General features: G+C 39.9%; 1 protein-coding gene across 4 annotated transcripts in view; it reads left to right on the top strand.

The window, feature by feature from the left end:
- LOC110025090 (coiled-coil domain-containing protein SCD2-like) overlaps positions 1–16,155 on the top strand; it is a 151,831-nt gene that overhangs the window by 69,923 nt on the left and 65,753 nt on the right. For 3 of the 4 annotated variants that reach the window (XM_020725364.1, XM_020725381.1, XM_020725387.1), the window contains exons 11-12: positions 15,445–15,558; positions 15,667–15,791. In XM_020725364.1, coding sequence (XP_020581023.1) covers positions 15,445–15,558; positions 15,667–15,791 — 239 coding nt within the window. The remainder of the gene's footprint in view (positions 1–15,444; positions 15,559–15,666; positions 15,792–16,155) is intronic. The other variant, XM_020725371.1, reaches the window with a different exon arrangement.

Raw genomic sequence — 16,155 nt, 5'->3', positions numbered from 1 at the left:
ATTGACATGGGAGCATTGCAACAGTGCAGACAAAAGCTTTGACGGATGAGGTCGAAGCTCCCGCAATCTCAAGAGATTGACATGGGAGCATTGCAACACTATGTTCTCGTAATATTATAGTTGCTACAATACCATGTGATTTAAAATCGCGGTAGAAGGGCCGCCGAAATAGTCCGATTATCATTTTTTATGCTTTTTTTCTTAGTATTTTTCATTCTTTTTTAGTCCTTTCGTATGTATGTGTTGTATTAGGATTTGGAAGCTAGTTTTTGCAGATGTTTCTTTTCAGGACAACCATAAACTGTCGGTGTTCGCCTTCTAGGCTGTATCCGAAGGTGAGAAGGTGCTCCGACTATAGCTTTTCCTAGGTGGTTTGCGTCTCCAATGGTTCAAGTGGTGTCTTGGTTGTAACTTGGTTCATCGGAGATAGTTATCCTTGTGCAACTCCTCTGCAACCTTTCTAATCATCCCCCTCACCGCCACAATCCTTGGACCTTTGCTGCCCCATAGTCCACCGCCCTTCCCCTTTGTCTCCCCTTGGTGTCCCAGCTACATACTTCGCTGCTTTCGTTGTCCTAGACCTCCATCTTCGTTGTCGCAACCAACCGGTCTTTCCTTTTTTTGTTCTACTCCTGCCCTGCTATCCGATATCATCAACGCAACGCCTCAAGCCCTCCCCTTGTTTTCATATCGCTGTCCAACCATTCGACAATGCTGCCCAGCCTCACAACTCCTCTTTTTGCTACCGTGAGCTTACCCATCCCATCCAATGCACTACCACTACTTCTCTGTTGCAGCCCACCTTCTTGCCATCCGATAGGCAACCACAATTGTTTTTTGTTGCCTTTCAATCATTCCCCCATCATACGAGCATTTTCTCCGTAAACCGCAACGCCACCCCCCTCGACCTAAGCTCTAGGTTAGTCGTGTTGTGTCTTTGTTATTTTTTAGTTCCAAATATCTTTACTTGTAACTCTATTTTCTTTTTGAGTAATAATATATACTATCCCTATTGTGGTTTAGGTTAACTCCGATATCACTCAAAATAATAATAATCATGAAAAGTCTTCTAAACCAGAAAATAACAACAAATAAATAGTCCCCCAAGTAAAAAACTGAACTTAAAAATAGAGATTTAGGAAGAAAATAAAAAATGAAAGAAAAATAGAAGGAAATTTATGGAAAATTGGAAAAAATAAAAAGGGGAAGTTTCTGGACAGTGTTCTTGCAATCATGGGTCCTGTCGTGGAATCCACGGATTGTAGGATCCCACGGAAACAAGATCATGGCATATGCTTCCGCATCATTCTCGTTGGGTAGGAGAGACTTCTTTTTCTTCTTTGGAAAGACTTGTTCCTAACGTTGATATTTTTTCCTATAAAACACTTGTCGAGATTTGTGAGGTAACATCTCACTACTCTTATCTAGCTATCTATCTGGGACAACCTTGTTGAATTGATTTGATGTCGAGATTTGTAAGGTAACATCTCACTATTCTTATCTAGCTATTTATCTGGGACAACCTTATTGAATTGATTTGATATTTAACACCTAGATTATTCCATATAGTCTTCAAAAATAGCTAAAAAATTTTTTCATCTCTGATATATTGGTCCTCTTTCGGCAGTTAGGACTAAAGAGATTGACAATATGTTTGAAAATCATGGAATTCTCTTATCCGGGTGACGCGGGAAATTTCGCTTCGGACGCGAGACAGTGCTACTCCTGCTAGCTAGGGAGATGGGCCAAAAGCCTTGTTTTCCTTTCTTTTTTTATTTCCTTCCTATTATCATTCTTTCCTTATTATTCTTTCGCTATATATGTGTGTATTAGGGTTTGGATTTGTAGTTTTTGGCGTGAGTTTGTTTAAGACAGTCGCTAGCGTTTGTTCTCCCCTCAAAGGATTTATTTGAGGGATTGAGTGGTGCACCGGCTATATCTCTCCCGATGTGTTGATTATCTTCCCCTATTCTCATCCGCATCCTCTCACATTGCTCCCGACCGTCCCTTCTCTGCTGCAACCGCCCAAAACAAGCTCTTTTGGCTATTTTATGCAGTTTTCTACGATCAAGCTATCTTCCCTGCCCCATGGTGTTGTTCCAACCGCTCATATCCAGTTACCTTGGCGCCTCGCTCATATAATAAATTTTTAAAAAAAGAGAAGTAATTAAATTATTTAACATAAAAAAATGGAACTTCATTGCTAACGACAAAGGTGTCGTTCTAGTGAGATTGCACCGCTTATGGGAGTGTTAAGACGAGAATTTTTCCTTGTCTCATTTCATTCAAACACATGCACTTAGAGAGCGAAGGAGAGTGCGAGAGAAACGGGGGGAAAAGTGATAGTGAGGGACTGAGGTAGAGGAAGAAGAAGAAAAGGAGAAGAAAGAAGTGATTGAGGAGGAAGAAGAAGCAGCAACTACATTAGGGAGAAGAAAGACAAACAGGAGGAGGTTACCTGTAATCGAATTAGAAGGGAAGAAGACTTTGTACGACATTTTCCTTGCCGAAGGGAGCTTGAGCGCAACATGGTCGAGTGTTGCGAGCAACAAAGGAAAGGAGGAAGGAGTAGGAGAAGCTCGTTTGAGCATGTAGAAGGCTAGGGCATCCCTACCCGAACAAAGAAGAGGGAGGGAGAGGCATTCGCGCCGTAATCTAGCCGCAGAAGAGGAAGGAGAGCTCGTGCAATTTGTCGGAAGCTTGGTTGAGAGTTGGAAAAGGAAGGAGGTAGTGGGTTCTCCCTGTCGTGCGACTCATCGAGAAAGGAGGAGGCGGGTCGTCCAACTTGTGTTGCTTGCAGAGGGAGGAGGAGGGGCTTGAGCGGTTATTTGAGGCTCGACTGAGTACTGAGCGAGGAAGAAAAGGGGAATCACAAAAGCTTGAGTGCGGAGCTCTGCATGTGGTAGGGGTGCTCGACCGAACCCTTAATAGGCTCGGTTCTGCTCAGCTCGAATGAGTTAGGGAAGGCAAAGGGTTTAAAAGGTAAAGTATTAAATTTATTTAAGTTATTAATTATAATTGATTTAATTAGATTATGAATTGTAAATCCTAATGTTGATTCTTACATTTATAAGTGATTGACAAGGGAATTAAGGGTGCATTTCGGGCAACTTGTACTTATCCAAATAAGCCGCTTATCTGGAAATGCAGACCGCGGGGTTTGACTCGCGTTCTGCGTTTAGTGTTAAAAATCAACTGCGTTTTCGGATAAATTGTTCAAACGCAGTTTTCAAACGGTGAGACAGCGTTTTCAAAACGTCTTCTCAGCAGATAAGTTGCCCCAAACAGAGCCTAAGACATAAAAAAAGAGATGAAAACTTCAAGTATAAAGTTAAATTTGCAAAAAATAATTAATATTCTTCTTATAAGTAATAAAAAGAAAATTAAGAATCCTAGATTTATAATTTAGCTATAAATAACTTGATTTTAAGTATGGTTGTAAAAAAGAAAATTGATATTATGTAGGTTTGTTTTTGAATCCATCGTGCTGAGTTCTACGATCAAACTGTCATGGTCTCCTCAATAACAAGTAGCAAGCATCCATGGGTACCACATCACACCACACCCGATCCTGCGGTAGACTCTTGATCTAAAACTTTACTGGGCACCTTAGGTCAATGCGACCCTATTCTCGTTTTTTAAGCTACGTCAGAGAATATGTCTGTGAGTGCATTTGAGTGATGATACTCAACTTCTCTATCATCTGTATAAATGTCACATTCTTACTGCTCTATTGATGATGAGACTGCATACATTTTCATTCACCATGCAGCGGGTGTAGAATATGTTATGTCAAAGCCACTGCAGATCCTTCGTATCCTTCGTCTATAGGACCTGTCGAACTACGAGCATCTCGCTCTGATCAGGTAGAAAATATGATACACATCATCATGTTCCTATGTTGTCTCCTCGTTGCTAACCTCCTCCGCAATTGGGTTCGTCAAGCAACTGGTGGAGATATGCCCAAATCCGTGGAATTTGAACTATTTTCTGACAGGGATTGTAGTAGGTGTGCTACTATTCTCATGTTTCTTCTCACTGGGGGTGGCTCTATCCTTGTCCAAACGAGTTTTCTCATCTCCCTGAGACGTGCTCCTGCTGGTATCTCCAATTGTGGGTGGCTGCTTGACTATTGGTGGTTGCTTGCTCTATTTCTGCTGCCTCTCCACTTTCAATTCTAAGTTATGGACATCTCCAAGTGACCAATAATGCTGCAGTTGAACCACATTGCTGATAACGAGCTTTAGACCCTCCATATAACGAGTTATGGTGTTCCTCTGGCTCGACCAAATCACACTTCATCTCCAACTGGTCAAGTTGCATCTTTAACTCCACTAATAGGTCTATTTGCTGCAGGTGTAGTCTCAAAAAATATATCGTGGAAATAGTTGGGTGAGAGATATTTCCTCTGCATCACTTTCATCTTTTCACACTTGGATATCTTATCACTGCCTTCTCTTTTAATTTGCTTCTGCAAGTTGTTCCACCACAAAGAGGTGCTCTTTCTCAATTTATTCGCTTCAAACTCCTTTTATCTTTTGGCACCTCTCTGTAACTCAAAGTTCCTCTAAACTAATTATATTTATTTGATAAAATCATCTGGATCAATACCTCTATTGAACTCGGGTAGATCTATCTTTATTTTTAAGTCTCTGTGTCTTCTAAATGACGTCTCATCTTTAGGTCTTCTCTGATACTGGATTATGAAACGTCGTGGTTTTTTCTTCTTTATCACTGAAAACTTCCTTTATGGAAGGGGTTAAAATTCTTGTCTTTTTCAACTCTTCGACTTGCCCTGACACCATTGAGGGTAAGTTCCCCTAGGTTTGATTATCAATGTCCACAAGCTTCCACTGAAGTTGACAGATGTATCGCTTTATCTCTTTTCGGGTAGGCTTGGGCATGTATGTCTTTGGTGTCATGGCTATGGTTCAATGTTGAGAGGTGAAAGCTGGTATAAAAAATGATTTAGAGTTGTTGATTTTGATAATCGATAAGGGGTAACTAGGGTTGGGTTAAAGATTGGTTATGATTTTGAAATAGGAAAGTTTTTGATGGAGCGGTAAGACGGATGCTAAGAAACTTTAGGATAAGATTAAGATTGTGTTAGCTCTGATACTAAATGATATCGGAGTTAACCCGAACCACAATAGCGAAAATAAATAATATTAAGCAAAACAACTAGGGTTTACAATAAGGGCTAAAACAAAAATTAAAAACACAACAAAATAGCAGTCTTCAACTAGGCTCAAATAGGAATATTCATGGACAACAGTGACAGGATGGGTGGTTGACGGTGGAGCAGAGCAAAGGAGTTGGTAGGTGGGTCGGTGGCTGGAAAGGCCAACAGGATTGGTGCAGGTCGGTGGTGGACACAGGAACGACCGAAAGCATAACGACTAGTAGGGGAACTGGTAGAGAGGGGCGGGGGGGTGGTGCAGCCCCACAAGAGGGCCAACGTCTTGGTGCAGCTCGACAAGGAGAGAGTGTGAGCGGCAGCTAGCAAGTGAGGTGGCAGGAGGGTTTGTGGTGGCACAACAAGCGGGTCACGATGAAAGCCATGACTGGGAGCCTGGAAGATGGGGAGAGGAAAAAGATTGTGTGGGGGAAACTGGTCGAGATAGTCACCACCTTGGAGAGCAGGATATCGCTGGAGCACCACTTGTCCTCAGATACAACTCTAGCAAGGGGGAATGCTTGGTTGCCAGGAATATAAATTAGAGCACACAAAACTGAACCTTAAACAACAAGAAATGAGTATATATTAAGATAGGTGGGAGAATAGAGGGGAAAGAGGGCAGTAGATCCCTCCCAAAGCTTCTGTCCAAACAGTCGGCCGATTCAGCCTCCTTAGTGCACTGAAACCTCCTAGCTGAACTGGGTTGGACCAGTTCAGTAATACCCTTGTGTCACCCAGGATCTTACAATCAGAGTACACCCAGGAGGAAACCTAAGCCGACCCTTCTTGAGGAGAAACTGATTCAGAATAGAGCATAGGTCGAGCAAACCAGTTTTTGAAGTTGTCACCATCATAATGTGTTTTAATTGCCATGGATTTGGGCATATCGAATTAGATTGCACAATTAGGAAAATGATTTGTATAACAGAGCAGGTCATTTTGAAAAATTTGGCAATGACACAATAAACACTGAAAAAAGGTGAGGATATAAAGGAGTATCAACTTCCAGCTGATGAGGAAAATATATTCTAGCTAAAGCCCATAAGAGAAACTCCAACCAAATTAACATTGATCATCAAAGATGAATTTGAGTTTGAGGAACTTACACCATAGACATAAACCCCAAAGAAGAGAAATTAAAATTTTTCAGATATATAGACTCTTTCCTGAGTTGCCTCTACTTAGGGAGGTTTAACATGTCAGAAATGTGACCCTTTTGTGCCACGTCTCGAAGATTATATGAATTTATTCAGATATTAGATTCAGTCAGCAGTGTACCCACCATTAGATATTTAGACAGGAAGGATAAACCACAGTTTTTAAAATTATCTTAGGAGCTTGTTGGGGAAGAAAATTATTCAATTGAATCCAAGTCATATCCGAGAAGAAAAAGACATCTCTCCTGAGTGGTTATATTTAAGTGTGATTTAGCCTACTTAGATTTCATCACTGCGTTGGTTCATCCTTACATACTTATTCATCATATACACTCGGACAAGTGCAAGGAGTGGAAGAAGCTAATTCCACATTTAATAGTTTGAGGCTTGGTTCACAGGATTCCCATCTACATACAATTCTAGTTAGGATTTTGCCAAAATAAGATGAATATCTATTCTATCAAGATGTGCTTTCGAATGACAATGACTACATAATTGACTTATTTGGAGATTGCTACATTTGTATCACTTTCAACATGACCCATCAAACGTCATACAATGAGTAGACAAAAGCTTCTATGGATGAGTTTGAAGCTTCTCTAACCACGAGAGCTGACGCAGATTCCACTTCGATTACGGGACACCGTGACTCCAACGAGCGTGGGAGGCAGGAGACAGGCCACAAGCCTCGTTTTTATTTCTTTTATGATTTCTTTCCTGTTATTTTTCATTGCTTTTTGGTCTTTGTGTCTATTAGAATTTGGATTCATAGTTTTTGTGAGTTTTTTAGGACAAGCTCCCGATGTCCGTTCTCCTTTCGAGGGATGTATTTGAGGGATTGGGTGGTGCTTTGGCCGTATCTCTCTCTTGAGATGGTGATTATCTTCCTCTATCCCTTTCCACATCCTCCCGCATCGCTCTCGACCACCCCTTGCTTGTTGCAGCTGCTTGGAGCATCTGCTTTTGGTCGTTTTCTACGATTTTTGTAGTCAAACCGCCTTCCCCGCCTCTTGGCTGTTGTTCCAACCGCTTATCTCTCGTTCCCTTGCCATCTTGTTGTTGTCCTGTCACGAGAAATGTCCCTCTGCAGCCCTTCTATTGTTCCAACCATTTCAATCCACTTTTGCCATTGTTGGTCCAGTCCTCCATACTCGCTGCCTTCGATGTTACAACACTCCATCTTCGACACCGTTGTTGTTCTAGCCCTCCCCCTTTGCTGCAATCATCTCAGACATCCATGCAATATCAATATCTGTTGTGTACTAACTGTGTAAATCCCAGTAAACTACTGACTTATTGTTTTCAGATTGCCAACCGCCTCGAAATCCACCCTGATTTGAGTCGGATTGCAGAGTTGGTTGTTATTTTTCTTTCAAGTGTGTTAGTTATAATCACCTATTAGCTTTATTAGTAATATTATTTGTTGTCTATTGTTATCTGGGTTAACTTCAATATCACCGAGACTACTCTGTATCTAGTATTAGCTCCTTAAACTCTTTGCTCTCTTTGAAAACTAATGTCAGTTTTGTTGATGCACCTCTAAACACCTGCAAAAAGGTAGTTTGTGGCACTACATCCTCAAGCTCTTATGTGAACGCCCGTTATCTCAAACTTGGTATCTTCTAGGACAATAGGTGTGAGTTTTGCTTATGTATCTCTCACAGGCTCGGCTTGAATCACTAGTATTTCTCCCTCGTTAGCTACAAGCTGATTGACGCGGGAGCTTACTAGAACGTGGTATTGTAGTTGATAAACTATCGTGGTCCCTTCTTTCTATTTGATTCTTTGCCTTGTCTAACCCTTCTTTTTCTATTACTTTCCTACCTCCATTCTTTTCATCACCTTTCTATTTCTATTCCCGACCTATTCTATCTACTATTTCTCATTTTATATAGTTGTTATTTGCTTTGGTCTTTCTGTTTTAGATTTCTGTCCAACTTACCATCAGCAAATGTTTTCCCTTCTAGGGCTGTATCCAAAGGTGAGAAGGTGTTCTAGTTATAACTCGTCCGAGGTGGTGATCTTCTCTAACTGTTCGACGGGTGCTCCAGCTGTAACTCAATTTCGTAGGGATGGTTATTCTTCCATATTCCTCTCCGAGGATTTCCTAGCATTCGCTCTTACCCAAACCACATCCCCAAAAATTTTTAAATGTAAAATATGCCAAACGATAGCCAAATTTTGACCTAACCCTAATTTCTTTCTAGTAAATTTTTGAAATCAACAACCTTAAAATAAATTTTCTACACCCTAGATCAGCCCTATACACACTCGCAATCAATATTATGCACCCTCTTTCATCGCCCAACCCTAAACTCTAGCCATGCCACAAAGGTGATACATGCCCGCACCTACCAGGGAAGCGATACATTGAGAGCTTCGCCGACTTAAGCGAAGGCTTGAGGACACTGAGGATGAAACTCGGGGAGATTGCCCTCGACTTGGATCGGGAAAGTCGAAGAGGTGAATGAGACGAGAGTATTTCAGTGGTGAAGAAGAAAAGCTAATATGTTTCAGAATTCAGTATCAGAGGAGGCCGAAAGAAGAGCCAACATATGGAGAACGGAAGAATCTGAAGATGAAGCAAGTGATCCAGTCTTACCAGCTTACTATAGATGGAAGGTTTAGACTCTAGCATTAGAGGTAGAGATACCACATCACTGGGCAATCACCACGTTTTTCAGACAGATTCAACCTCAGGATCATACAACCAGATTGCCCAAGAAACATCCAAGATGAGCCCATAAGAGGAAAACTAATTTAGAGTGGAGAACAGATGAAACCAATCCACATCCTTAAATTTGTAATGACCAAGAGGTGTTGCAAGTTCCACGGATTTGGGTTTGTTGAATAAGACTATACAATTAGAGGGTGATTTGTTTCACTAAGCAGGACGTTCTTAAATAAGGTTGGTAATGACATAATAAGCACTAAAAACGGTGAGGACACAAAGGAGGACCAACTTCCAGTTGAGGAGGAAAAGTTACACATAGTCCCAGTTGAGCCCGTGGGAGAGACTCCAACCAACTTCATGCTGGGTGCCCTAGCAGTCTTGAGTTTTGAGGAACTGACCCTAGAAGCATGACAACCTCATATAAGAGAACTTTGAACTATACAAATCTATACTCATTCCTGAGTTTCCCCTACTAAGGGAGGCCAACACATCAGAAATGGGGCTCTTTTGTGTCATGTCGGAAATATTACATGGAGTTATTAAGAAGTTAGATTCAATTTACCATGGTATCCATCATCGGATGTCCAGACAAGAGGGATGAACTCTAGCCTTGATATTTATCTTATGAGCTTGATAGGAAAAGAAATTCTTTAGTGGGATTTGGGCCTTAGCAATGAATAAAAGGCCTTCCTTGAGTTGTTGCTAGTGAGAATTGTGCAAACTGACATAGAGTCCACCCTAGAGTTGATCTCTCCTCTCATATTGGTTTATCAGCTAAATTCCGCCGTGTGCGGGAAGTGGAAGATTAATGTTATAGACTTAAGGGCTAAAGAGTTATATTCTAGGAACCTACATCTATACAGCCCCAGCTCACGACATGTCAGGAGATAATGCATATTTATTCTATCAAGATGTGTTGTGGAATGACACAAATTACAAGATCGACCTGCCAAGAGGCTACAATGTTCCGCCACGTTGAATGTCGCGGACCTGATTTTGCATTATAAGAACCCCGAAGTTTCGACAGATGAAGTCAAAGCTCTCCCCAATCCTTAGAGATTCTTACTGGGACACGGTATTGTAGCTGCTACAGTACTGCGGTCCCTTTTTTCTATTTGATTCCTTCCCTTGTCTAGCCCTTCCTAGTCTAGCACTTTTCTTATCTACCTCATTCTTTTTCCATCACCTTCATATTTTTATTCATTACCTATTCTATCTACTTTTCCTCATTATATGTGTGTGGCGTGCGCTCTATTTGCTTTGGTTAGGGTGATTTCAGATTTCTGTCCAGTTTTCCATCGACAACTGTTTTTCTTTTTGGGGTTATAACCGAAGGCTAGGAGGTGCTCTGATTATAAGTCGTATGAGGTGGTGATCTTCTCCAGCGATTTAAGGGGTGCTCCGACTGTAACTCGATCCTGCAGGGATAGTTATCCTTCCATATTCCCCTCCACCTGCTCGTTGCCATCTCTCTTACCCCCAACTTTTCTGTATTCCGCTCCCGTCAAACCCTCAGGCTCCTTCCAACCACCGCATAGGCTTTCAAGCCCTTCTTCTTGCTATTGTTTGTGCTTCCAACCGCCTTCCAGTAGCCGCACCGACCTTCTGATCTTGTACCTACTGCTGCCACCCCCACAGAGCCTGTTTTTGCCGCCGCCAACCCTTCTAGGCCTGTTCTGGCTGTCGCCAACCCCTCCAGAGCTTGTACCTTCTGTTGTCTAGCCCAGACACCGATTTTTGTTGTTGTCCAATCCACCTGTTGACACTTACTATTGCTGTCCAGTCAACTGCCTCCTCTCTTACTATTTTCTAAACTGCAGCCACTTGCTACCAGCCTCCTCTTAGCAGGCCGCCAACCCTCATATGCCATCTAGCACCACTACCACTTACTGCCATCCACCCTCTAGCATCGTCGTCTCTTCCTTGCATTCCGGGCCTATCGCCATCCTCAAGGGAGCCATTTATTTGTATTATTTTATTTTATTTCTTTTTTTGTAGTGTTGTCATCGTTACTTGTTGTTTACATGTTTGTGTTGTTTGATATTGAGAATTCAGTGTTGTCACTTTTGACTTTAGCAATAAAATTTATCTTTTAGTCGTGGTTTGGGTTCTACGGTATCACTGATACTTCTCCTTTGCGTCCTTGCTTGGTTTAGGGTATCCTGTGTTATTATTCCTTTCTTCAATTGCTCTCTGTTCAGTGAAATAAATTATTCTCTTGTTTTGGCAATCTGATGCATTGTATCCAATATGATGACACTTGACAAACTTCCTAGTTGGAATGGAATTGGGAGTGTTGGTTGGCTCCACCTATTCTCCACTCTGAACTAGTTTTTTCTCATGTCGGGTTAGCTTGGATGTTCCAATGGTTATACTCATGTTGCTTCATCTTGCAGTTGAACTCTCCCTATAAGGTGTGACGATTATTCGATGATGCTATTGAGTCTGAATATTATGTAATGTCTAATAGTGTTGTAATTGTACTACTTTGTCAATGAACTGTCTCTGTCCTACCAAATATCAAGCTGGGGTATTCTCCTCGAGCTCCATTAGTCCATATTTCAACATAAGCTACTCAAATTTAGTGATGTACCTTTCTATCGAGAGACCTTGTTGTGTTAAGTGATAAAATCTCAAAAATATGTATTGTTTGTATTATTTTGGCAGGTGCTTGCATTGCATCTCTCGTTTCTTCTTGGACTATATAGCAATTTTACTCTTTCCTTCTTGTTGTCAAAGATGCATCTAATTCTCTAACCCTAAGGAAAGTTCTTCTTAGGCTTGATAACGGTTAGTTTGATCCTCCTGTCAGGTGAAACATCCTTTTACTCAAATTACTGTTACATTGTCTTAAGCTACTTGATAAACTCATCCGGTTCCATGTGGCCGTCAAAATTGAACAATTCAGTCTTTACTCCAAAATTTTAAATTCTCTGTTATTCTATGCCAATTCTTTGGGTTATTAGTTCTTCATCACTGAAAACTGCCTAGTGGAAGGGATTAATTTGCTTCTCTTGATCTGACGATTTACCATTTTGGCTATGAGTGACCTCACGAATTGTCATCTTTCAATGGCGATAAGCCTCTATTGCTGTTAGAGGATTTCCTACTGCATATCTTCCATAGTTAATCCCCGTACACCTTTTTGTGAATTGCTCCTTGTGACATTGTGTTTTTTTCTCCATGCTTCAGTTAAAGGGTATGCATATTGCATTAAACATAAAAAAGAGTACAAAAAAGCACAAAAATAGGTCCTCAGACCTGTGCAAACAAGGCCCTGTTTTCACGTAGGATGACAAAAAACTCCGACGAGTCAGGGACCGTATCAAAAGAAAAACTATGTAAAAGACCCCTTTTGGGTACAAAAATGGGCAGCTTTGTTAAGTTCGAGATCAGGCTTCCTTGAAAGTGAGCTTTTCCATTAATAACAAACAAAGTTACAAAAGTATGCATGTAAGCATCTATGATGTACAAAAAAAGGCCTATCATCTACAATTATAGATGAAAGATTTGTATCTTCGTCAACATGCATAAAAAAAAGAAACTAGCAAGAGCACACTTAGTACAAAAATGAGCGGCTCTATTACAATTCTTAGGTGTGTAAAAAAAGAACTTGTCTTAAGTTGGAGAGTAAGGCAAGTTCTGGAGCAAGTTGCGGCCGGGGGTGCCAGTATTTTCTTTCAAGAGAAGTTCCCAAAAAATGAATAATATTCAATTTATACCCTTCTATAATGTCCCCTTTTCCCTCAAATATTCACTATTCATAGATAGTATACATGACTGCAATAACTTTGAGTTTAACTTGGGCATTCTCCCAAAGTTGAAAATGATGTCGCGTTGCTGTAAGGCTAATCCCTTGTTCATCACGAATAATAACTCTCGCTTCGACACAACCAGAGCAGGCTTCTGATGGGTTTAGGTATTGGTGTAGGTGTAGGTGTAGGTGTTGGGGTAAAATTTTTGTGAAGGTAGGAAAGTTGAATTTTGAAAATTTAGGGTTAGGGCTAGGAGTTTCGGTAGGAATATTTTAGATATTGTGAGAATTATTTTTTGAATTTCGGATTGAGACAAGAAAGACAAAACCCTAAAAAAATCTTGGGTTTCCTGGGCTCTGACACTAAAGTGATGCCATTCTGGCCTCCTAGAAGGTATTTGGGAAGTTGATTTTGTGGCGAGGTGGTTGTGGAATAGCAAGGAGAAGATAATAGGTGAGTTCGACGATGTTTGGACGAGGGTAACAATCGTTCGGCGGCTTTCCCAACTGAAAACAGCAAGGATAGTTCCGAAACGATGAGATACGAAGGTCGAGGAGGATCCACCATCTGTTGCTATTCATGATACAAACACACCACTTGCAAAAGGAATGAATACAACACTCCAGAGTGCATACAACAAAGATCGTCTCCCAAAATAAAAACACTCATCAAAACTCCCTTCTAAGTAGAAAATAATAAAATATAAATTGCCTCCCAAGTAAAAGCCCTACTTAAAAATTGAGAAATAGGAAGAAAATTAGGAAGGTAAAAAAAGGACAATTGTGGAAAATAGGAAATAATAAAGAAAGGGAAGTCTCGGGCCAGTGTTCGCGCTATCTGGGGTCTGCCTATCACAGAGTCTGCGGACCGCAGGACTCCATGGAAATAGGATCGTGGCATACGTTCCTACGTCACCTATTTGAGGTGAAGCCATCGTCTTCACTGCCTTCTCCTCAGGGCATTTGTGATGCTAGTCATTTGGGGCCCTAATTACTAGGGCCTTTACACTGTGGAATCTCCCGTTTTGTGCATCTTGTTCTATTGCAGCAGGCTTATTATGGAAGATGAGAGTTTTGATATTTTAGTTTGTCTGTTCATCTCAATTTCCAACACATTTTCAGTAAGTCTTGCGTCAACTAATCACAAGTTTCTCCATCCTTTCATGTTAAACCAACACTCATTTTTTTAGATGATGAGATTATTGAATTGTTATCTTTTTTTTTCTTTTTTTATTGTTGATATGTTTCTTGAGGACAGCCTTGTATGGAGATTGTTTGCAGATTCATGCTTGAATTGAGATTGGTATGGGGATTATTTAGTTGTGCTTTTTGGTTCTCGTCATGGCTCTCTGTCAATGCTGATTATTCCAGACTCATTTCTTGCTAATGTGAATATTTTAAGTAGTTTTTTTTTTTTTTTTTTTTAATAGGAATCTCATGTTATTCTTGTTTGGGTTGCCTTTCCTTGTCTCTAGGTTCACTATTTCAACTAATCTACATTGTACTCTTTTGGCTCAATTTTTAAAAAACTGCTGCAAACGATTGTTGATATAATTTGGCTTTCAAGCTCGTCTATGATTAAGAATTCTTTTGGAAATGGAGGCCACTAAACTTTGGAGAGAGAGATTTAGATTGGTTCCAGGGATTGTGGCTACTGACAAAATGTTGAATTTGATTTATATTATTTTTCATGTAAAGGTTGTTATAATTTCTTAGGATGCTTCAGGGCACCACCCAAAACTATGTAAATCTCTCAGAAATCAGGGCAATGAGAAGCATTCAACTGAAAAATAAAAAGAGAAGAAAAAACATTCTTTGAATTCAATGGTGGCCGTTCCAGCTATTTTTGATCTAGCTTAAATTCAAAATTTTGAATCAACATGAGATTATACATTCTGCATCCCTTGGAGATAGCCCAGGGCTTGTGATTGACTATGTTCCTTCTCACAACCCTGCTGTTTTACATCCACCAGAGGTTTTTTGTCTTCAGAATCATCTTGTTGTTAGGGGTATTGGTAACCTTGAGACTATTTGTTGGCTTTGATGATTAGTATTTCTATTATTGAAAAACTCATGGATAAGAAGTTTCATGTTCTATATGCCAGGTGATGAAGTAATTGCAAGAAACTATATCAGCACTCTCCAAAATATATCAGTCTTTAAGCTTGACCTTTTTAGGGAGGACTCGTGGTTTTTCTATTCTGTCTTGCATCTAGCTTCATTAATCTTTAAAATTTATTTTGTTTTAGCTCTTTTTATTTATGTTTCTGCAATTGCTGTATTTTACTTTTTTTTTGGATTGATGCTAAAATTTTCGAAATGTTTTGTGTCAGCCTGCTCTGTATAATATGATTTATAAATTTTGCATTAAATTTGATGTCCATTTTTATAATTACCTACTGCTGTTAACATTTTAATTTGTAAATATTGTTGCTGGTTTCATTTTCAGTTTCCCATCTTATCTAGCTTTTATGTATGTACGTAGAGATTCAAACAGCTGGTAATCTGGCCGTTATGCTAAAAATGGAGAAAAACATAATGAAGAAGTCTCGACATAAGCTTCTACTCATTTGCTATCTGTTATCTACTTTATGGACTTAGTTATCTCGATTAACGCACCATAGTAGGTTTGACTAGACATGAGCTTCTGACATGAAACTATCCACCATTCAAAAAACAGGCATTCATTCGGATATAGCTGAAGCCAAGAATGATTACTGGTCATCTCTTGCGCCACTTCCTTCAGAAGTTGTGTTGTCTGCTGGTCAGAAATCAAGAGAAGGTCCTTCATCAGGTTGGTCTTTTTGTAATGCTTGAGATGCTACTTGTGGAGAACTAATTACTATATGAAACTTTTAGAACGTAATCAGGCTGTGTTTTTCATTTTCTTACCTCATATTAGCAGGCAAAGCTGATCACGAGGACAACCACAGAGTCACATTTGGGATAATTGATCCAAACTGGGAAGAAAACATTGAAAGCATGCTTTTGGTTGAGAAAGGCCTGTGTGAACTTGTATCACTTAAGGTTTATATTAAATTTTTTAAAATTTTTAAAATCTTTGTTTGATTGGTGCTTCTTTTCCTAATAAATTATTTATTTATTTATTGTTATTTCTTGCAATATTAAGCAATTACTATCTGGATGTCACTTTTGAATCTTGAAAAAGAAAAGGAAATATTTATAGAAGATTCTCAGTCAATGTGTGGACGTAATATTTTTGCACACTAAATAATGGCATAGGCTCATGGCATGATTGTGAGACACTGAAATAGACAATGAAACAAAGGACTAAGATATTGATGAAAATCTTGGAATTTCTCTTTATGGGGCATGCAAACTCCAGATCTAAGATGCAAAATACAAGTGAATATATATATATATATCGTCT

This window comes from Phalaenopsis equestris, unplaced genomic scaffold (genome assembly GCF_001263595.1).
Source record: "Phalaenopsis equestris unplaced genomic scaffold, ASM126359v1 Scaffold000002, whole genome shotgun sequence".
NCBI classification, from domain to species: domain Eukaryota; kingdom Viridiplantae; phylum Streptophyta; class Magnoliopsida; order Asparagales; family Orchidaceae; genus Phalaenopsis; species Phalaenopsis equestris.
This window is presented reverse-complemented; position numbering and strand designations above follow the sequence as displayed.